Source organism: Gopherus flavomarginatus, chromosome 7 (genome assembly GCF_025201925.1).
Source record: "Gopherus flavomarginatus isolate rGopFla2 chromosome 7, rGopFla2.mat.asm, whole genome shotgun sequence".
NCBI lineage: Eukaryota > Metazoa > Chordata > Testudines > Testudinidae > Gopherus > Gopherus flavomarginatus.
This window is the reverse complement of record NC_066623.1, coordinates 72,263,372-72,278,061: the sequence shown is the minus strand read 5'-3', so window position 1 is coordinate 72,278,061 and position 14,690 is coordinate 72,263,372. Positions and strand designations below refer to the sequence as shown.

General features: G+C 40.0%; 1 protein-coding gene across 4 annotated transcripts in view; it reads right to left on the bottom strand.

The window, feature by feature from the left end:
• NEK7 (NIMA related kinase 7) overlaps positions 1-14,690 on the bottom strand; it is a 151,529-nt gene that overhangs the window by 38,595 nt on the left and 98,244 nt on the right. For all 4 annotated transcript variants that reach the window (XM_050961473.1, XM_050961472.1, XM_050961475.1 and 1 more), the window contains 2 exons: positions 3,499-3,607; positions 612-719 (listed from right to left, as the gene is read on the bottom strand). In XM_050961473.1, the coding sequence (XP_050817430.1) occupies positions 612-719; positions 3,499-3,607 (217 nt within the window). The remainder of the gene's footprint in view (positions 1-611; positions 720-3,498; positions 3,608-14,690) is intronic.

Below are 14,690 nucleotides of genomic sequence, written 5' to 3'. Positions count from 1 at the left end.
GCAGCTCTCCCAAATTGGCTAAATACTATGTAACCATGTTTTGTCAAGTCATATCGAATCAGTCTAATTTTGGTATATAATCTTTTTAAACAGGAAGATGTATTTATTTGGCTTTAAAATGTCATATTTGTTTTTGTTCTGTTAGCATATGAGCAAAATCTAATTTAGCAATATCTAACTTATTACATTTCATACCTCCTCAAAGTGCATGTCACCAACAAATGTTCCACATTCCAGTTATAAATTCACTTTGCATACCTGATTACAGTATTTTTTCCACAGCTGATTAAAGGGTCAGTGCAGTCTTTAACCCTGTTGAAATTCATTCTTCAGTCTTACTTTTTATTACACCTCTATAAAATGCTCTATTTACAATAGGTACCGACTTGTTCTAAACAGACATCTTTTGTTAAGTAGTCCAAGGGCAAAAAAACAGGAAACTGAGTGAGAAACAGATATCATTACAGCTTAATAAGATTTGACCAAGGGGCGAACAACTTTAATTTAAAAAAAAAATAGTTGGGGTAACACAATATAAAGGAAATAAGTTTATATGAATAAAATTATTTTGTTTTATCTTGCAACAAAATCATTTTGCATATTATTCTTACCTAAAGAATGTGCAGCTGTGGTTTTGGAGCTGAAAAATCGTCCAAGTCCAAGGTCTCCAAGCTTTACTACCCCTGTAGCTGTAATGAACACATTAGCTGGCTTTATATCTATGAAGAGAAAAACATTTTGCAATATGTTAGCAATAAAACCTACGGCATCATCTATAATACATGTAATGAGGCTTGTAATTTTGTTAAATGTTAATCAAATCAAATGACAGTACTGTTTAGAAAATCTTTTAAGCATTTAATAAAATGTGAATTTGGGATTTTAAAAATTCTAATTAACTTTTGTGGCTATAACTCAAGTTACTTTTATTGGTTGTGCTTAATTCACTATAGCAACAAAAACTGAACAACAAAAAACAACAAATAAAACAAGCAACACATAAAACAGTTTTAGCTCTAAAACTACAAAACACGTACACGCTGATAATAGCTACTCTTATACAAACTATTTAAGTCTTAACTCTGACCTTTGGAGACAACGGCAGCATTTTTAAAAAGTACCTGACACTAGTCTCCTAAATAAGTTAGACCTGCTTATTTTTAAGTGTCAAGTACCTTCAGCTGTCACTGAGCTCAAGAGCAACAGCTCAACGGTTCAAAAGCAGAACTTTTGAAAATCAGGTCAAGTTGAGGTATGAACATAACAATAGGCACTCTTCTTCAAAAAAAAATCTTGACCTGCATATTCTTAGCTTTTGCTGGAAACATGGAAAATGCTAGTATTCAATGAGTTAATGACAACAGCATTAAACTTACTTAAGGTTCCCTATAAGACCTGCTTACCATTTGTGAGCTTTCATCTCTTCCTTTCTACACACTTACTATCTCAGACTTTTGACCTTTCATACAGGCATGTGTAAGGGGATCACCAGAACAGTAATTTGCAGGGGTGGCTGGTAACTAGGGACTGATGGGTCCAAGTGTGGTTTGTCTACTGAAGGGTGCATGGGAGGACTTAGACAGAGGTGGAGTTTTTTTCCCAACCTATGAGTCTCTACAACAGATGGTGATATGGAATTTCAGGCCTATGAGGGATTAATTTCTGATTAACTCAGAGGCGAAGTAGTTCATGCATCACTTGTATTCTGCAGCCACTGAGAAGGAGGACTTCAAAGGACAGAAGCAGTCTAGTCTAGTGGATGAGGGAGAGGACAATAAAAGAAATTAACAAGGGTAGGAGAGGCTTAGTACCTCACAAGGAGAGCTGCACGCTGCTGGTGTACACTATTAGGCAAGAGGGTTGGAAGCAGTAGGGATGAGTGAGGGAGAGTGTAGGCCAATGGCTACAGGAAGATAGATGGGTATGACAGTGGAGGAACATACAGGAGAAGGTATGCATGTGTATAAAGTGAATGGGTGGTAAGAAGAGGTGAATAGGTGAGGAGTCTTGGGAGAGAGAGTGGGAGGGGATAGGAGGGTCATAGCTAGGATGGAGAGTAGACACCAGCGGGTGGAAGGGGAAACTGGGGAATCAGAGGCTTCTGGCACCTATAGCCCCATCATTTATTTTGATCACCAGACGTCATTAACAATTTGCCTGAGATAGCTAAATCCATACCGTACCAAAGGAAGTGTGTAGCCATAGCAACATCCCTGTTACATTACTCCTGGGGGAATTCTGCGCCACTGCGCATGTGTAGAATTCATATCCCTGGCAGATTTTTTTTTCTCTGCAGAAAATATATTCTGCTGGGGAAGCGCTGCAGTTACACCTTTTGCCCATCAGGGGATGCTGTGGTGGCAAAAGAGAGGGCAGCTGGCTCTGGGCTGAGGCCACCAGCACAGATAGGGAGGAGCACAGTGACTGCGTTCCCCACAGCACCCTGCCCACGGGCCCAGGTGAAGGGGCATGGGACGGGGAGGAGGATGGACAGAGCGGGATGCACGGGAATACTGGGGGGGAGTCACATAAGACTGGAGTTCAGAAGGGCTAGTGCGGGGAGGACAGACTGGGGTGGGTGCACTGAAGCTAGTGGGGTGACAGCATTGACCCAGGGCTGAATAGGGATGCAGGGCCACATGGGGACAGGGAGAGGTGGGTGGCTGATTGGGGGTGCAGAGCCACATGGAGACAGAGGAGAGGAAGGTGCAGGGACAGGGTAGGACAGGTGGCTGAATAGGGGTGCAGGGACATGAGGGGGATGGGACACATAGGGACAGGTGCAGATGTGCCTGACTGAATGGGAGAGGCTAGGGTCAGCATGGGGAAGGCTTTCCAACTCCCTAACAATCCCCCTACCCCCCAAAGAACCTTGTTCCATACTTTTCCCACCCACACCCAACAGCCCTCCAGGTTCACTCCCAGGCTCCTTCCCAGCAATTACTTCCCTTTGAGTTCCTCCATTACCCCTGACTCCCCCAAAGACTTTGCACTGCTTCTGAGGGGTGTGTGAAAAACATTTCTGGATTGTAGTTAAAATTAATTATTACTCGAAGTTCGGTATTAATATGCCTAGTAAGGAACCTATTTGTCAAAAAAAATTTCCTGAATCTTTTTTATTGTCTCTATTGCTACAGACATACTTGCTGACAGGTATTTTGAAATAAATTACCAAAATAATTGAAACTGGCATGACTATATTATGCTGTTTTGACATATAAAATATGGAGAATTTTGCAGAATTTTAAAATATTGTGGGCAGAATTTTTAATTTTTTGGTGCAGAATTCCCCCAGGAGTATCATATATCTTTTAAAAAGAAATCCTTTCTATTTTTAAAGTTACTTATAAAATACTACAGTAACATACACATTGTGTTAGTTACTTGTCCAAATGGATTCTTTTAATATCTTATTTGGTATAATCTGCATTGAACCTGCCAAGTTCTCTCATATATTTAATACTTGTTAAAGATGCAATATCTATGATCCTATGTTACCTCTATGCATGACACGACGAGAATGCATATGTTCCAGTGCACTGCAAAGCTGAACAAAGTACTTCCAAACTGTTCTTTCAGGAATCAACCTCTTCTGTTTCTTAAAATGCTTTATAAAGAAAACAGAGAAGTATTGAAAACCAATTACACAATTAACTGAGAAAACAGGTAAACTCTTAATTAAAAGCTATTAAGACAGCGCTCATTAATCTGAGCTAAAGTTTCTAGGACTACTTCCAGATATGGAAGTTCAACTTTTCCCTGAAATATTAACATACAATACACCAGCACAGGATGTGCTGACATTAATCAACAAACACAAACACTATACTGAATATCAAACTGTTTAAAATAAATCCACAGTCCTAAGAAAAGTTCATATAATGTTTATTTAACAAAGTTACATTTTTCAGAGGGAAAAAAGCCTCAGTGGAAGGAAATAGGTGTGGAATGTTGTAGTACAGAATCAAACCGCCACATAATGGATAAAGGACAGTACTAAGGAAAACTTACTAAAGGAATTCTCAAAATAAATAAGTTTCTCACCATCAAAATTAATTTCTATAGGTTTTTATTCTCATGAGCCTAGAACAAAGAAAACAAATAGCAAGGATTCACATTCATAAGCCATCAAAATTATGTAACTCAATTTTAGAAGCCATGAATTATGTAAAATTGGGAACACAGGAACTGAATCTGCCTAAGAATTCATAATACGTCAGTCAGTTAATTTGCCTCTCCTGTTCAACTTCTTTCCAGTTAAACAGCTACACTAGGTAAAATTTAACAATGGTCATCTCTTTCAAATACTGTATTCAAGGATGACAAATAGCTGCCGAGTTCTCCATAACTGCATACCGAGAACCCATAACTGCCAATTCTAGAACATGAAAGTTTGACACTTTCAAACTTTGCTGCCAGCAGTGGGTAGGCTTAAATGAAAACTTCCCCAGAAGTCTGCTCTTTGTCTATCTATACTTGAGAAATATATTACATACTTAGTTTGATATGAAGGATAAGCAAATTAGAAAAAACTTTTAAGGGATGCTAACAGTCATACAGTAATCAGATCCTCTACTACTAAAAGCAGAACCTTACAAATTATGTCAATAAAATACATATAGTATCAGTATTACACTTGACAGAAAGGTCATGTACAGATCAGTTATCAGTGCTGTAGGTAAACAGGAATATTTTGTTCAGTGTCTTTACCAAAAACAACCAAAAAAAAAACAAACCAGAAAAACTGACTGTGTAGATATGCTGTTGCCTTAGGCCTGGTCTACACTATGAGTTTATCTCTAATTTAGCAGTGTTAAATCGAATTAACCCTGCCTGCACCCGTCCACACAACAAAGCCCTTTATTTCGCTATAAAGGGTTCTTAAAATCGATTTCTGTACTCCTCCCTGACAAGGGGAGTAGCACTGAAATAGACATTGCCATTTCGAATTAAGGTTAGAATGGCCACAATTCGATGGTATTGGCCTCCAGGAGCTATCCAACAGTGCACCATTGTGACTACTCTGGACAGCTACCTGAACTCGGATGCACTGGCCAGGTAGACAGGAAAAGCCCTGCACACTTTTGAATTTTATTTCCTGTTTGCCCAGCGTGGAGCGCTGATCAGCACAGGTGACCATGCAGCCCCAGATTCAAAAAAGAGCTCCAGCATAGACTTAACACAGTGCTGCATGAAACTTAAGGAGCTGAGACAAGCGTACCAGAAAACCAAAGAATCAAATGGATGCTCACGAAGGGAGGGGAGACTGACAACTGTAGCTATCCTATCCCACAGTTTCCACACTAGCCGAAAACCATTTGAATTCTGGGCTGAGCTCCCAAAGCCTGAAGGGTCAAAAATATTGTCATGGGTGGTTCAGGGTATGTGTCGTCAGCACCACTCCTCCCACCGCCCACCCGAGAAAGCAAAGGGAAAAAAATCGTTTCTTGCCTTTTTTCAGTGTCACCATATGTCTACTGGATGCTGCTGGCAGACGCGGTGCTGCAGCGCTACACCGCAGCATCCCCTTGCCTTGCCTTGCCTTGCGGATGGCAGATGGTACAGTAGGACTGGTATCCATTGTCATTGTTCCATGGGTGCTCCTGGCTGGCCTCGGTGAGGTCGGCCGGGGCGCCTGGGCAAAAATGGGAATGACTCCAGGTCATTCTCTCCTTTAAGGATTGTCTAATGGAGATTCAGTCCTGCCTGGAATATCATGCCAGCTGAGGCTTCTGCCTCAGACTGCTCTGGCCAGTCAGAAGCACCACGCGGTTGCACCTACCTCTTGTTACCAGGGCTCACAATCAGATACTTAGACCTCTACACTTTGCTGCAAATAAAAAAAACTAAGCTGCCGTTTAGAACTGTCCCCCAACATACATATCCTGGGACATTTTGTATTTTACTAGTGTCAACCAAAGGCCCACACACAAATGGAGATTCAGTCCTGCCCATGCTTCTATCCTAGTGCTTATCACAGATTCCCATTTTCAGCTATAGGCTGAGTAAGTGCAGAATGGTGGTTCATTCTACTTCGCTGTAAGCCAACCACCCTTCCCCACCCCTTTGATCTCTGCTTGTAGAGGCAATAAAGTCAGTGTTTCTTATTCATGCATTCTTTATTACTTCATCATACAAATGGGGGGATAACTGCCACGGTAGCCCAGGAGGGGTGGGGGAGGAGGGAAGCAACGGGTGGGGGTGTTGCAGGGGCACCCCCTAGAATGGCATGCGGCTCATCATTTCTGCGGAATGTCTGGGTCTCTGACCCAGAGAGGTCGTTTGCCTCTCTGGTTCTTTAGTAGGCTTGCCTGATATTTTAGGCAGGACTGACTCTCCATTAGACAAAATTTAAAGAAGAGAATGATCTAGGGAGTCATTCCCATTTTTGTCCAGGGGCCCCTGACCGACCTCATCGAGGCCCGCCAGGAGCACCCATGACAACAGCAGACGGTACAGTATGACTAGTAACCATCTTTGTCAACTTGCAATGCAGCAGACAGTACAGTAGAGCTGTTAACCATCTTTGCTAACTTGCAAAATGCAAGGGGATGCTGCTGTGTAGCGCTGCAGCACCGTGTCTGTCAGCAGCATCCAGTAGACATACGGTGACAGTGAAAAAAGGCTGAACTGGCTCCATGGCTGCTGTGCTATGGCGTCTGTCTGGGCAATCCAGGGAAAAGGGCGTGAAATGCTTGTCTGCCGTTGCTTTCACGGAGGGAGGAATGACTGACGACATTTACCCATAGCCACCTGAGACAAATTTTTGGCCCCATCAGGCACTGAGATCTCAACCCAGAATTCCAAAAGGCAGGGGAGACTTCAGGAACTATGGAATAGCTACCCACAGTGCAACGCTCCAGAAGTTGATGCTAGCCTTGGTTAGTGGACACACGCTGCCAAATTAATGTGCTTAGTGTGTCCGCATGCACTCAACTTTATACAATCTGTTTCCAAAAATCCATTTCTGTAAAATCAGAATAATCCCATAGTGTAGACATACCCTTAGGAGGCACCCTAACATGAGATATCAATAGCAAAATACACTGGAAATATAGTAGATCATAAAATTTCATCAAAAATAGTAAGTTTAGTTCAAGACTGTTTCAATATAAGTTTTTATTCTAATGAACTAATGCTTTTAAATCAGTTCTTTAACTATAACTTTCACTCAGATTTGGATTCAATCCAAACAAATGCTGTGTATCTGTTCTCCCCAGAGCTGAATTTGCATATCAGAGGATTGTTTGAAGTCAATAGGAAGATGGAGATCAGGTTTCTTTTCATTTATAAACACAATACTATGCAAGTATACACACATGAAAGCATACTGCCTTGATTCAAAATAAATTCTGAAAATCATCATAATTATAACTATGTACAATAAAAAAATCTTCAAAATATTCTTAAGTAAACAAAACTTTAAGTACGAGCAAGGATGAAAAATTCACAAAAGTATGCAGATTTTTTTTGCATCTTATCCATAAAAAAAATCTTTAAAAGTATAATTCACAATGTTTGTAAAAAATAATTTTCTTTTAACATTTCATTCATTTGCCAGCTACACCATTGTAGCATACTGTACACAAAATTCTACAGAAACAGCTTCAGAATTCCAGTGATTCAAGCAGTACAGTCATTCATATAAATACGTGAAAGTGGATTGCTTTTGGTGAATTCTGACCTAACTAAAGTATGTTACTTTTGCTGACATTAACATATTCCTTTCTGAGGTCATCACTAATATTAAGTTGTTATAAATGTGAACTTTGATTTATTACTCATGTGAAAAGGATGGCATAAACAAATGTATCCGTTCTTTAACTAAGCATTCTATTCAATAAAGGAACAAATAATGTTATTTTCACTTGCTTATACTTTAAAATAGTTCAAGTCTTTTAAAATAAATCTTCATAATATTATTTTGAGGGGTTATCACCTTTTTTTTTTCCTGGCGTATTCTTAATGTTTCCTTGGTCTGCTGTGCACCAAGAAACAAAACAATGACTGAAAGCTTGGGATATTAAAACAAACTGATTTCACAAAGACACCGATTTCCAAAAGATAGCCTACTTTTAGGGAACAGCTTTAGTAAGAGCTTTGGTTTCTGAGTAGAGGAAAACACAAAACCAAAATGAAAAACTTTTGTTCACAGCTTTACCTTTCCTCGGGTCTATTTTGTGTTGATAAAATACACGATCTACTTTGTTATGTGGATCTTACACTGTATGGTATCTTTTTCAGCATATTTAAGGAAAAAGAGGCACAATAACACTGTTTTAACGTTTGGTGTTCCTTCTAGCCCTTCTTCCTTTTTCGTTTTTAAACATTCTATAATGTGAAAATGCAACTGTTCTGATGGTGGCACTGTTGGCCATCTCCTACAGAAATGCCAAAGTACAAAGAACATGGACACAAGAAAAATACCTAAGCATTGATCTCAGCTAGTTATTCTGTGTAAAATTTAGACCGAAGTGTGGACTGTGCCAGAAAAAAATCACTTATGATTGTACTGCAGAACTGGACTCTGTTGCAAACCAGAGAGTTTTCAGATAGCCTGATATCAGAGTAACTTGGTAGCTCAAAGTGACCTGCTGTATAGCCACTGAATCCAAGCAGCACTTATTAGGGGTATAGAGTGGCCACTTGGAGGGCATAACTGGTAGGTGAGTGGCAGTGAAGTGTTCTCAGGATGTCTCCTTGTGCCCACCCCCAGTTTTTTTGCAATCATATCACACCATCACCCCTTCCTCCTCAAAAATTGAAGAGAATTTACTGCCCCAAAACATCAACAACTAAGAGTTGAGGTTGACTGTGAATGCCTTGTATCCCTACAGAAAGTTAGTTTGAAAAGATCAAACAAATAAATGCACTTATACTTAAATCTCTGAAAGGCAGGAAATAGCAAATTAAGGACAAAACCAGCCCTGCTTCACAACCTTAACTCTGCCCTTTTCGAATGATGCCCCAACACATCCCTGACAGACACTGTAGCACTGTCTCCTTTCAGATGATATGGAACAATAGTACAATAGGAGAAACTGTCAGACCATGTCTTCACTAAGGCAAATTTGAACACCAGGTTGCTATGCCTGGCCTATCCTCAACCGTTGCACCTATTCTGCACAAATCACCCCAAAGTTGTTAGATGTTACCATCCCTTGACCTTTGTCCTAAGGATTTCCTCTGCATTATTACCTGTAAGGCACGGTATGCTATCAGACGGTTGCAACCATTCGGGGATCTGCCTCTATAATTTATGAATTCTGTATGAGATTATGAACTCTGTATCTTTACCAAGCTGAAAAATCCATTTTGCATGTGAGGCTAGTTGTCCTTCCCACTCTAGGCTGGAATTAAATTTCTAACAGGGGTAGGGACAAGGCAAGGTGTAACACCAGTGAGTAATTTAAGTTAAATGCAAGACCAGTAAAATGTAAAAGTGGCTAACAACAGACTGGCTTCCAACCAGAACTGGTCGATCACAGGAAAAGTCACCTGGGCTACACAGCCACGTGCTAGTAGTCTGTGATGATCTGACTGAGGGACTGGAAGGTTATAAAAAGTGCAAAAGCTACTCTATTAACTCTGTTCTTTGGGATCATTTTTCTCCAGGTCAAGAAGAGGGCATGTAGGGGGCCTGATGAGGTAGGGTACCCTGCCTATCTTCCTGAACACAGATGGTTCCCCAAGGTAATGGTGAGCTAGGGAGGGACTAAGGCATTGTGTTCAGGATGTTTGTGGTATTTTAAATGACATCTACTCTTTTGTGTGGCATGTAAGTAAAAGAGCGATGATGTCAGAATCTGTGCAAAATATGTGTATGTGTTATATGCTTCACAACTTGCTACAGGTTTCTTGAGAGAGTTAGAACAGTAAACCACCAGGCTCACAACTGGAATTCTGGGTGAGGGCATGTTTAAGCAAACAGGGAAGTCTGAGAGGTCAACAACGAATACAGGCTAGGCCTCAGGAAGGGATGACAGACAGAGGGTCTGTGCTCAGTGACTGTGTTGCAGGACCTAAAAACTGGGATAATGGCTGTGCTCCACTAAGGAGACTTAAGCACCTGGGGACCCACAGGCTGGGTTCCCTCAAAGCGTCTAGTCAAGCGCGGGCCCAAGAGGGAACACTTGACTGGGACCTCAAATCCCCATAGCAATAACAGAGCATGCTCCTCTACTTGCACAACTGACGTAACTCAGCACAGAAATGAGCAATTCATGATCCCTTTGGCTGCAAATGCACCTCTTCTCATAACACAGCATGAGTTATGGCAATTGGTTGCAAGTGATCCTTGTATCAGGCACAGTGAAGGGCAGCTGGAGTATATGCAGATGAATGAAAATTCTGTGGGACAACACAGCATATAAAGTGGCATCATTTAGTCATTCCTCATGTCTGCTTATTATAGGACAGCCGAGCTGAAACACACTTACAGTATATCTCCTGTGGCTCTAGCCAGCCCCAGGGGCAGAGTTAAGGTTGTTGTGCAGCCTGATGTGTACCATAACAATCTCCTGGTTTTCAGACATTTAAGTGTAAATGCATTTGACATTCTGTACAGTTTGGAGGTCATCCTAACTTGGCGTTAATTAAGTTCTAGGGCAGTGAATAATAATATTGACTGCTGGGGTTTGAAATGGCTTACAAAGCCCTTCAGAGCAAGTGATAAGTGGCATTCAGACACCCCAGTCTGACAGCAATTCCATGACTGCTGGATATAGACATGCCCACCTGACAGAAACCCTCACTGCCATCAGCTGTGTCACCTGCAAGCTTTATTAATTGATTTTTGTTTCCTTTAAGGCCATTGATAAAATACTAAATATTACTAGACCAAGAACTGAACCTTGCACGGCTCCATTAGAAACCTTCCACTCACTGAAGATTCCCATTAACAATTATGTTTTGTGATGTTAGTTAGCCAGTTGTTAAGTTTTAAGGAATGTGGTGGACTATGCATTACCTGAAGTCTTTAAAATGAGATCAATTTCTTTCTGAATAAAATATGCCCTAGTTTAACCACAATTTATTGGGATCAGTGAAGGAGTCACTGGATGAAATTCTCTGACCTGTGTTATGTAAGACTGTCCCTTCTAACTTTAATATTTATGAATCTATAAAAGAGGAAAATGAGATTTGCGACACTGTTCCTGCTGCCTTCTTCCTCCCTCCCTTCCAATTATCTCTGGAGTCCCTGCAATAAGGTTTTGAACTGAAACTGCTCTCAGTTTGGCCTTCTCTTGGCTAAATCTAAGGACCTCTTCTCTATACTCACCCTTCTTGATCTATCTATCACTTTTGACATGGTCACTCCCAGCTTCTCCCTCCCCTTCTGCACCATTATCTCCTCTTTGGGTTTTCTTGACCCTTAGACTCCTCTAGTACACCTCGACCTGTCCCCACTTTGGGAGAGTGCCTCTGGGCTCTGCCCTTGAATCTCTTCTCTCCCCAGGCTTTATTCCTAAAGGGACAGAGGATCCAGCTGACCTTTTTGCAGGACTGAAAGATGTAAATTGCTCTGGGCAAAAACTCCTGTCCAGAACACAAAGTTCTGAGTAACTGACTTCATGATCCAGCCTTCCTTCTTTCTGTAGCCCCAACTCCAGCTTCACAAATTTCTGAAACAGTCATAGGGTCCTGTGCAGCACCAACAACCAAGCTGTGGCAGCAGGCACCCCCTGCTGAAGAGCTGCCAGACTTGACTGTTCCCTCCTGTTACTGGAAAACACCAAGCAGAGCTACAAGTGGTTCTGTGATAAAGACTCTAGTACCACCATTTTCCTATAGAGAGTGATAGGGAGCAGACCCAGGGAGAACTAAAGGAAGGATTTAAAAAAGAGTGGGATGAAACACTGATGAGCAAAGGAAATCTTAGTAACGTGTTTTCTATAGAAAAGAGCAAATATGATGTGGGTAATAGGGAGGAAAAGAAGAGGTTGCAGGAGTCAAGACAGGAGATAAAGGGCTGTGTGGCCAAAAAGGAAAAGTAAGATTTGAGAAGTGTTTTGGAAGAAGAATTGGCACAATTTGGGCACTATTTTTAGTGTGCAGGGCATGGGAGAGGGAGTGATCAGAGATTAATTCTTACGTTATAGACCTGGGTGTTAAGATCAGAGTCACACTTTGCCTGCAGATGCTCCATTGTAGGTTTGTTTTCTGTATTTTTAAAAATTTTATTATTATTGTATTACCATGTACCACATTCTAATTTTGATATCATTTCATCAAAAAGGTAGCATTCTAACAGATTTTCCTGGGTCTCATCAGTTCTGGAATTCAAACTGCCTACCATTGGCATTGGAATCACAGTTTTGCTGACGAGCATCCCTGGATTTCCTATCCAAAACAAAAACCAGAATTTTCATCCAAACCTAAAGTCATTTCTCCTACCTGCATGGATCTCAGCAGCATTTGCTAAACAACAACAACAACAACAACAACAAAGTTGCTCACATTGTAGTCCAACATTTAAAGAGTCTCAACTGACCTAATATTACAACTAATACAACAACAAAAAATCTTCTGCATATACTGTACACCTGAGAATAACAGCTCTTGCTATCTAGCTAATAAATTGAACATATACAACAGAAACAGCTACTTTATTACACATGATTTGACAATTAAGTATCTATTAATTTTCTTTCATTATTTATATTTCATTCATTTTTCCGGCATCTAAAGCTAACTTTTTATACAGGTATTTCCATAACAAAATTAAATCAATAATATTACATTATATATTTCTTTGTACTTTACAAACACCTTTTACTGATGTTTTGCATACTCAGTTACTGAAATACAGTACATTTGCCCCCAAAGTCCAGGAGATAGCACCTCTGATACGAAATACTCCGCTCCTACAGGAACTTAATACATATCAAGAAAACTTACAATAATAAATTGTTTAACTATAACAAAAAAAAGTACATGGAACTGTCAACTGTGGAATGGAAAATAATTACAAATAATTACAAAAACCAGAATTTCTTAGTATCACTGAAAATAACATATTAGACGAATACAATGCATGCAATAGCATCTCCGGAAAGAGCACAGTTTAATGCAGATGAGCTGGTAAACTGCAATAAAATATGATCTCCTTTCATAGATACATATCCCAAATGAAACACATTAGGCCATCCTTAACGTTCATAAAAATCCTTGTAAGAGATAGGGAATTATTTAAAATGCTTTGATGTTTTCAACTTTTTAACATATACAGGTTCTTCTATATGTATAGTGTATAAAAATACTTCAATAAAAGGAAAAAGTTTATGCCCCTTTTTTCTTGTATTTGGCACTAATTCAAATGCTACTGACTCATCATTCTTCATTACCTTCAAAAGTCTATACAATCTGTGAGGGCCGCTCCATTTCCTTTTTTCCAAAGCCTTGAGACAGACACACACTAGTTTTCTGAATTTAACTATGATTTCTGAAAAAGTTTCTGACTGACGCTCATTTTAGTAAGATTTTCCAACAGGACTAATCACTTTTGCAGTAACAATCTCATTTACTATCTTTCCCTGCAAATTAGTCCGTCCATAGTCACTCAGCTTCACTGATGCTTTAAATCACTCCTGAAAGCAAAAACTTATGTTAGAGATGGATATCATCTACTGAAAATAGGAAGTCTCATCTTAGAGCCAAGAAGGTGAAATTTCCAAGCACTGTTATCATTTTAGTTCTCTCTGCAGATAAACTCAGCTGAGCCAAGGCTCCTTAAAATGTATAGCAGTATGTCCAAATTCAACTGTTCTTGTTTACCTACAATTTTTCTTTCCAATAAATCCCCTTGAGGAAATTGGTACATCATCAACTGGAAGGAAAGTTCTTGTTATAAATTACTATATATTATTCTTAATAAAATCAGTGGCAAAGTACAGTAAATACAGCAGGCTCCCATCCTAACCCTATAATATTTAGCTTAATAAAAAACTCAAGAAACCCTCCTTCCCCATTCTCAAAGTGTTTAATTATACAGCACAGAATTACTACTGACACTGAAGTTTTTTCACTTCACTAAGTGATAAACAGTATAGAAGAGCTAGTAGTAATTCTGCTCAAATTATTTTGCGTAGAGCATTTTGAACATGGAAAACACTAAGAACTATTTTCCCCACCCCTTACAGACGATATTCAGGAAGCAAATTAAAGTTCTAGGATCTGGGAGCAGTGATAGGGACAGATGCCCCCAACAGGTTCTGACAAAATTAAGTTTCACTCCAAACAGTTTCTAACATTTCTAGATACAAAAATGACCTTCTAAAGATGACTGAAACAGCTGGCCTTTTTGAGTCTGAAAACAGGCAAGTTTAAACAATAATTCTAAGAGTTATGCATTACCACATCCACATATCTGCGTTACTGACATTAAACTATTTAAATACTGATTATTTTAGCAGAAAAGTGCTAGTATGATTATTCAGGGTTACTGGATGCAGTGGTGGACATAGGTGATGGCAGATTCCTCCTCTCTCCACAAAGACACAGCTAAGGCTACAGGGCAAATATACACCCTTCTCCTTGGCATGCAGACACACCTTTAACAGAGTAAGCTGCTACTCCTGACCTTGCTCCAGTTAACAGCCCCAAGAATGGAGAAGCATTCAGGGTATGGCTACACTTGAAATTTCAAAGCGCTGCTGCGGCAGCGCTGCCGTGGCAGTGCTTTGAAGTGT